Source organism: Lepus europaeus, chromosome 19, assembly GCF_033115175.1.
Source record: "Lepus europaeus isolate LE1 chromosome 19, mLepTim1.pri, whole genome shotgun sequence".
NCBI classification, from domain to species: Eukaryota; Metazoa; Chordata; class Mammalia; order Lagomorpha; family Leporidae; genus Lepus; species Lepus europaeus.
The window spans coordinates 8836477-8845151 of NC_084845.1; the positions used below are offsets into that span (position 1 = coordinate 8836477).

General features: G+C 58.3%; 1 protein-coding gene across 1 annotated transcript; it reads left to right on the forward strand.

The window, feature by feature from the left end:
* The first annotated feature begins 576 nt into the window (after positions 1–576).
* On the forward strand, positions 577–1450 carry IGFL1 (IGF like family member 1). The gene is made up of 3 exons (XM_062175937.1): positions 577–601; positions 1034–1087; positions 1203–1450. Exons 1-3 carry the CDS (start codon positions 577–579, stop codon positions 1448–1450), a joined length of 327 nt encoding a protein of 108 aa, XP_062031921.1.
* Positions 1451–8675: the final 7225 nt, after the last annotated feature.

Genomic DNA, 8675 nt, shown 5'->3' on the forward strand with positions numbered 1-8675 from the left:
GGAACTACACAGGAAGAGCCCTGATGGGGTCTGAGGCCCCGGGGTGTGCCCAGGTCGGTCCCCACTCCAGTCCCCTGAGCTAGCCAAGCATCCTTCGGCAGGACCCCCTGCCACGGCCCAGCCTTGTGCTACCTGGGATTCCCAGTGGTACAGAACTCCTGAATGCCACAGGGGCTTGGGCTGTGAAGGCGGGGAATGGAGACGCCCCTTTGGAAGATGTCAGGAGTCCGCAGCCTGGCCCAGGAAGTGGGGAATTGCAAAGCCTGAATGGGATGGGGGGGTAAGTGGTTGGGCTGTCTCAGGGTGAGTGGACGGGGAGCCACCTGCCCTGCTGTTGGCCAAGGCAGCCAATGCGGTCCTGGGCGGGAGAGGGAGGCCTCTGGGGCAAGTGATGGAAAAACACTGGTCCTCTCTCCACTCCGGCTGTTCAGCCACAAGTTCTGCCCCAGGGCCCACGAGTCTCTACAGGTTGAACAGCGGGGCTGAGATCCAGTGACGTCACCAGCTGATCTGGGGATAAAAGGACCTGCTGAGATGCGCAGGTCACCCCCGACTCCACGGCAGCCGCTCTGAGCCATGACTCCCCGCTGCTGCACCCTGGGTAAGGAGACAGGGTCCTGGGCCCAGCTGAGCCCCCTCCTCCCAGCCTGCTCCCAGGCCCCCTGCGTCCCTGCCTGCCCCCACAGGCGACTCCAGCACAGCACTGCCTGAGCCACAGCCCCTGAAAGACCCCACCCCATCCTGCGCTCAGTTCTCTCTCTGCTTCCCACCCTCACCCCAATGCCCACACAGCCCCTCCAGCCGCAGCCCCCGTCTCTCCAGCCTCTTCCTCCCAGTGCTGCCCTCCTTCCCGAAGTTCAGCCCTTTTCTGCCCCGTCCACTTGTGCTGCACAAGACCCTGGACCACAGGGACTCTGGACCCCACCTTGGTTCTGCCTCTAAGGCTTCCCAGAGCCTGAGTCGCCGGCCTCAGGCTGGGCTCAGAAGGCCAGCTCAGGCTGCCATCCCCCATCCCGCCCTCTGCTCTCCACAGCTGTGTCGGCCGCCCTCTGCCTCCTCACGGTCCTCTGCTCCCACGGAGCCCCAGGTGAGCCGGGAGGGGCCGGGATGCTGGCGGGGTTGGGGGGATTCCTAGAGGACCTCAGGCTGGGACCAAGCTGCCCTCTGCTCCCCTGGGGCCACACCTGCTCTGTCTCCCACAGTATCCCCTACGGGGGCTCGCCGGATAGTGTGTGAGCTGTACGGGAGGTGCGGGGATGAGCTCTACGATCCCGCACACTACTGCTGCCACGACCAGGCTGTGGTGCCCCTGGCCAGGATGCACGGGTGCGGCAACTGTACCTACAGGGTGTGCTTCGAGCAGTGCTGCCCCTTGTCACTGACGGTGAAACTCAGAGACCAGGACTGCTCGGCGGCCGCGGGCCCTGGGGACCGGCTGTGTCACAGGTGAGGGCCTGACCCCACAGGTGAGGGCTGCCCAGCAGCGGGGAGGGCCTGTGCCTGTCCTGTCCATCGTGCAGTCTAACCCTCCAAGAACCCCGGGGCCTCTGTTCACCCCCTCTCCCCCGTACTTCTTCCTCCTCTGCTCCTGTTTGTCTCCCAGGGTCTCCCTCCCCCAGCTCTCCCCCACGCCTCTGCACCTGTTGTGCCCACCCTGTGTCTATGGCCCTGTCCTGCTTACTCCTGCCTGTCTCCCTCTACAGCATCAGCTCTAGAGTCGGCTAACTCCCTCCTCATTGGGCCTCCTCGGACCTCAGCCTGCACCTGCCTGGTCAGGGCCCCACCCTCCGCCTAGGAGAGCCGATGGGGGTGTCATGGACCGCGAGCCCCCCCTCCCCCGGAGCCCTGGCCCTGACGCCAGCCCCCAGGCCAATGTCCACGCACACAAGGTGCAGCCGGCCCCAGTCCCTCCCCTCCGACTCCAGGAATAAAGCACAGGCACTTTCTAAAGGTTACCTCGTTTATGGCGTGATCAGGGGGCGCTGGGGCGTTGGGGAGGGTCCTGAACGAGGACCTGGGGCTGCTTGTTCCTGGCAAGCGCGCATTTTGGCACCAACAGCGGCGGTCTCCTGGGTTCGCGAAATAAAAAACCCATCTCAGGCCCGAGGCTGGGTACTTCCCTGGACTTCGCCAAAGCAGGGCCAGGGGAGGGGCTTCAGTGCGGAGCCAGCGCCTCACCTGTGTCCTCAGGGGGAGGGGGCCGAGCCCATGCGTCCTCCACAGCCTGCAGGGTGAGAGGCACAGGCGCGACCAGAGAGGGGTCGCTGGCGCGGGGAGAGACAAGTCGCCACTCTGGGTCCTGGGGACCGATTCGGAGGCCTTTGACGAGACTGAGCGAGAGCGAGGAAACCATCGCGACCCCCCTCAGCACCCCCCCGCCAGCCCTCCCGCCAGCTTGAGGCCAGGGACCCTGGTCTCGCCCCTGTCTGATGCCCCACACCCTCCCCAGGCCCGGGCCTCTCTCTCCTGGACCTGTGCAGACCGCCCAGCCCATCCCACGCCCAGGGCCGCCCTGTCCACTTGTCATCTGCCCAGTGTGGTGAGGGGGGGTTGGAACTCTCCCAAGAGGAATTATTTGCCTCCACGGGGATTTGCTTGAAATGAACCCGGAAGGTCCTGGCTTATGGGATTCTGGAAGCCAAGGAAAATCGATTTAGTGGGGCCAGCGCTGTGGCGTAGCAGGCAAAGCCATTGCTTGCAGTGCCGGCGGCATCCGACATGGGCACCAATTCCAGTTCCGGTTGCTCCTCTTCTGATCCAGCTCTCTGCTGTGGCCTGGGAAAGCAGTAGAAGATGGCCCAAGTGCTTGGGCCCCTGCACCCACGTGGGAGACCCAGAAGAAGCTCCTGGCTCCTGGCTTTGGATTGGTCCAGCTCTTGCCGTTGCAGCCATCTGGGGGGAGTGATCCAGCAGATGGAAGACCTCTCTCTTTGCCTCTCCTTCTCTCCCTGTTTAACTCTGATTTTCAAATAAATAAATAAATAAAAAAGAAAAGAAAACCAATTTAATAACAGAGCACAGCAAACAGGCCGTGCACATGGCGGTGGGGGGAGCTCTGACCCTCCCCTTCCTGGAGGAATAGATTCAGGGTCTCTAGGATCAGCTCTGCTGGGGAGGGGGGTGGGCCTCACAGTGTCAGGATGGCTGACTACCCCTCCCCCATGCTACTCAGCTCAGGCCCCCAGGGGTCTCCCCCAGAAGCCAGCATTTCCCTCTGGGTAGGAGACCCCACCCCAGGTGACCCCTAGCATCTCCCAATTGCTTCACAAACAAAATTATCACAGAGCAAATCCTGATGCTTCCTTCACACGGGAAAGAGTGACCCCCTAAGTCCTGGGCCCAGGAGGGGCCGGGCCAGGCAGGGTCCCTGGAGTGAGCAGAGGCTGCCCCCCCCCCCGTGCGGAGGAGGGGCTGGGTCCTGCTTCCAGCCCGGGGTTGACATGGAGTGGGCTCTGTTGAGAGCTGAGCTGCAGGCAGAAGTGGAGGGAGGGGAGGCAGAGGGCTCCGGCTCAGCTTTGGGGGTGGGCTCCACACTGGATTCCAGGGCCCAGTCTTAGAGGCTCAGGGGCGGGGCAGGGCGTGTGAGAGGGTGAGGGGCGGCCCGGGGTGGGGGTGGTGTGGGCTCCTGGCACTCAGATTCAGTTCCCAGGTGCCCCGCCCCTAGGGTCTCCAGGCCCCACCTCTCGCCTCTGCCTCTGCTGTGTCTTTCCCATCTCCCCTCTCATTCTCCACTCTGCAGTTTCTTCCGGGTGGGAAGAAGGCGCCAGGCCCTACAGGGAGGGTGGGGAGGAGGGGCTTTGGACTCAGGATGGGGGAGGGGGGCTGCGGCCCTCGTTCCCAAGGTGGAGAGAGACGCGCCCGCCGCCCAATCCCTGCCGGCGCAGCCTGGAGACGCGGGTCTAGGAACGCCCCACACTCTGGGGCCGGGAGTAAAACCACAGCTGTGTGGCCCTGATGGATCCGATGGTGACACAGAAGCTGAGAGGTGACCGCGAGGAGGGACGACCCAGGGAGGACGCTGTGGCCACCCTGGCTATCGGGTCCCCGCGACCCGGGGAGCGCTGTGCGGAGAACTCCCTGTGGACCTCCTGGTGCGCCTTGGTCAGAGCCTGCTGTTAATGCGCTCAGCGCTTTCTGGAAAGTTCCATACTTGTATATACCATCCCAGCAAGACCGATAAAATGCCACTGAACGTGTCCAGTGATGTTCTGGGTATCTTAATAAATTTCTTCTAAATACTGATTTTTAGAAAGAGATTTATTTATTGACAGGCAGAGTGACAGAAAGAGAGAGAGATAGAGAGTAAGGGGGGGGAGAGAAGGGAGAGAGGGAGAGAGAGAGGGAGCGAGCTCTTCCTCCACTGGCCCGCCCTCCAAATGACAGCAACAGCTGGGACAGGGCCAGGCTGAAGCCAGGAGGCAGGCGCTCCATCCGGGTCTCCCAGGTCATCTCTTGCTGTCTTCCCAGGTGCATTAGCAGGGAGCTGGATCGGAAGTGGAGCAGCCAGGACTTCAACAGACACTGATATGGGAGGCCAGCGTCCCAGGCAGTGGCTTAACCCCCTGTGCCACAGCACGGGCCCCTCCTCCTACAACACTGCCTGTCTCTTACATCGTGATGTGGGCACCATCACTCCTCAGCCATCACAGTAAACATGCACACAGGAAGGTGCACCCCGCCTGCAACGTGGGGGCACTCAGAGCTTGCCTGCGCAGTGACGCCGCCAGTGAGTTTTCTGGCTTCCGATGTCTTCTTGGCACTTGCTGGGGCGACAGGGACAGGATACCTGGCTGGGTGACTCTGTCTCGTTCATTTCTGCGTCAGGGGTGGGGTTCACACTCACCACACACACACCATGCACCTCCCTGAAATACCAGGCTGCTCACTTCTTTCCTTGGGGAGTTGCCACCCTGACCCCACACACAGGGCACCCCAGGGCTTCAGGCCACCCTGCCCAGTGGGGGACAGGACCCTCCAGACCCAAGCGGACACTCAGATGCTTCCTGGCACAGAGCAGAGGTGCACCTGCCAACCCAGACACTGGGGTTGGTGCCTCCTTCCCTGCAGGCTTCTGTGAAAAGCCGAGGGCCCCCTTGGGCTTTAGGGGGCTGGAGGCAGGGTCAGGAGGTCACAGCCACACCCGCGTCACCACTGGGAGGGCGGTTGCTGTGGCCGCGGCTGCACTTGCTGCTCCTCTGGCCGCTTCCACTCTTCTCCCTGTGTTGTGGCCTGGAGGAGCCCAGGTGAGACGCCCGCCAGGTGCAGTGGGCGGGAGGTGGACTCTGATTGCTGTCTCGGCTGTCACTGGAGACAACGCTCTGTTGTCTCATCTTCTCCCTGCAGGGACGGGAGAGGAGTACACCAGGCCAAATTCATTGCATTAGCACCCTTTTGCAACCCACCCCCTAGTGGGGGAAGGGATTTAAGCAGTAACCGCACCGGGCGGGCAACGTTGAGCTGACAACCGGGTGTTCGGCGCCCCCTGGTGGAAGCGCGGAGCACTACCCACGATGGGCACCTCCGTGGATCCCTGCTCTCTTGCAAGCAAAGGGCCAGGGGCATATCAGAACATTCCACTCATCCTCGAGCTAATATTTCTTGCTTCTCCCCCTTTTCCTCCGTTGCGTTTAATTTGCTCTTTCTCTTCTAGTGCCTTACAGTGAAAGTTTCAGTAGCGCTCTGAGCCCTTTCTTCTTTTACAATGCAACGTTAAGGCTGTAAAGTCCCCCCAGGGAACCTTTGCTGCCTCCGTCTGGCGCTGTGCTTCCCCTTTAACCGTCCTGAGTATTTTCTAATTTCTTTTGCAATCTGCTTGTGCTCCTTGGCTGTCTAAGTTCTCATTTTCCAGCTTTTTCTTGTGTGCTGGCGTCTGTGTTGTTCTGCGTGGCCGGGGGAGAGGACTGTGAAGTCCACGGAGACGCTCTGTGGTCCACAGGTGCTGGCCCCAGGGGAGCCCCGTGTGCGTCTGAGGAGGGTATGTGTCCTGCTCTGACGGAGTGGAGGCTCTGACCACGTCTGTTAGGTCTGACCGTTTGTGTTTTTTCCAAATCCCTGTGTTATACTGAGCCTCTGTTTATTTTTCTGCCTATTGTTGAAAGCTAAGTATTTAATTCTCCAACTCTTATGACAGGACCACTACCCACTTATCTCTTAAACTCTTTGTATTCTTCCACATATAGTCTGTGGTTCCATTGTTTGGTTAATATATATATTAAATTCCTTTATCTTTTTAATGTATTGATGCTTTTTTATCCATACATATTGTCCTTATTTGTCTTTCGTAACCATTTTTGACTTAAACTATACACACATATTTAATGATTTATCTATTTGAAAGGCAGAGAGAGAGAAAGAGAAATCTTCCATCCACTCCCAAATAGCTGCAAAGGCCAGGGCTGGGTCAGGCCAAAGCCAGGAACCTGGAACTCCATCCGGGTCTCCCATGTGGGTGACAGGGTCCAAGCACTTGGGCCATCTTCCACTATTTTCCCAGGTGCATTAGCAGGGAGCTGGATTGTAAGTGGGGCAGCGGGGACTTGAACCAGCTCTCCTATGGGATGCTAGTGTCACAGGTAGCAGCTTAACCTGCTGCACCACAACGTGGACCCCAATTTAAAGTATATGATGTCGGGGCCGGTGTGGTGGCATAGCAGGTAAAGCCACCCCCTGCAGTGCTGGCACCCTATATGGGTGCTGGTTCGAGTCCTGGCTGCTCCACCTCTGATCCAGCTCTCTGCTGTGGCCTGGGAAGCATGAGAGGATGGCCCAGGTCCTTGGGCCCCTGCACCTGTGTGGGAGACCCAGAGGAAGCTCCTGGCTCCTGGCTTTGGATCAGCTCAGCTCTGGCCATTTCAACCATCAGCAGATGGAAGACATCTCTCTCTCTCTGCCTCTGCCTCTCTGTAACTCTGCCTTTCAAATAAATAAATAAATCTTTAAAAAATGAGTAAATGAAATAAAATAAATAAAGTGTATGCTGTCTTATATTCACAAAGATTACAGAGGCTCCATTTGATCAGTGTTAGCATGGGCTGTATCTTCCTGTCCTTTGTGTCTTTGAATCTAAAGGGGCCTCTCGTAGTCATCATATAACTACATCCTGTGTTTTTAAACCCATTTTGCCAATCTCTGCCTAATAAGTTTTTTATTTGAAAGGCAGAGGGACACAGACAGACGGACACAGACAGAGGGACACAGGCAGAGGGACACAGACAGAGGGACACAGACAGAGGGACACAGGCAGAGGGACACAGACAGAGGGACACAGGCAGAGGGACACAGGCAGAGGGACACAGGCAGAGGGACACAGACAGAGGGAGATCTTCCACTCTGATTCATGTCACAGATGCCTGCAGCAGCCGGGGCTGGGCCAGGCTGGAGTCGGGAGCCTGGAGCTCCAGCACATCTCCCACATGGGTGGCAGGGACCCAACTACTTGAGCCACCACTGCTTCCTCCCAGGGTGCACGTTGGCTGCAGCTGGAATCAGAGCTGGAGCTGGGGCTTGGAGCCAGGTCCTCTGATGTGGGTACAGGCACCCCAGTGGCCTCTTAACTTCTGCACCAAATGCCTGCCTCCAATCTGCCACAAACTACATTTTATCCATCCCATGCCAACGATTGTCATTTTTAATTGTTATGTATTTTTCTTTTAATCATACAGGAAAAGGAGAAATATAAAATTAATGTGCAAAAATACTGGCTTTATCATTCTCTATGTGTTTAGCTTTTCAAGGAGGAGAGTGACCCAGAGAGAGAAGTAGAGAGAGCTTCATCTGTTAGTTCCCTCCCCAGATGGCCGCAATGGCCAGGGCTGAGCCAGGAAGAAGCCAGGATCCTGGAACTTCATCCAGGTCTCCCCTGTGGGTAGCGAGGGCCCAAGTACTTGGCCCATCTTCCTCTGCTTTTCCCAGGCTCTTAGCAGGGAGCTGGATCAGAAGTGGAGCAGCTGGGACTCGAACCAGCAACCATTTGAGATGCCAGCATTGCAGTTGGTGGCTTTTCCTGCTACGCCACGACACCAGCCCCTCTCCTTAATTTTTAAAGAATAATTTTGCTGATATGGGATTCCTTTTCATTTTTAAAAAAGATTTTGTTATTTGAAAGGCAGAGTTAGAGAGGGACAGACAGAGAGAATCTTCCATCTGCTGCTTCGCTCCCCAAATGGCCACAACAGCCAGGGCTGGGCGAGGCCAAACCAGGAGCCAGGAGCTTCTTCAGGGTCTCTCACGTGGATGGCAGGGACCCATGCACACGGGCCGTCCTCCGCTGCTTTCCCAGGCACCTTAGCAGGGAGCTGCATCTGAAGTGGAGCAGCCGGGACTCGAACCAGTGCCCATAGGGGATGCCAGCATCCCAGGCGGCAGCTTTGCCCACAACACCACAGCGCCGGCCTGGCCTCCTCTTTTACAAAAGATGCAGAGTGGGGCGTGTTCTCCCAGCTGTGGATCGCGACACTGAGGCTGTAGAACCAGCTGAGCTGTGTCATAGCTAACATCAAGTCAGAACCTGAAACCACGGACCTTTTCTTTGGGACTGTGTGTCAGCCAGCAGGCAGCAGGGGGCGCCAGAACCCAGAAGAACATTCCCAGAGCAGGTACCTGGTCATCCTTCCTCCCTGAGCTGCCGCTCTGGCTTTGTCACCCTCTGGGGACGAGTCTGCCTGCCCCTCCCCGGG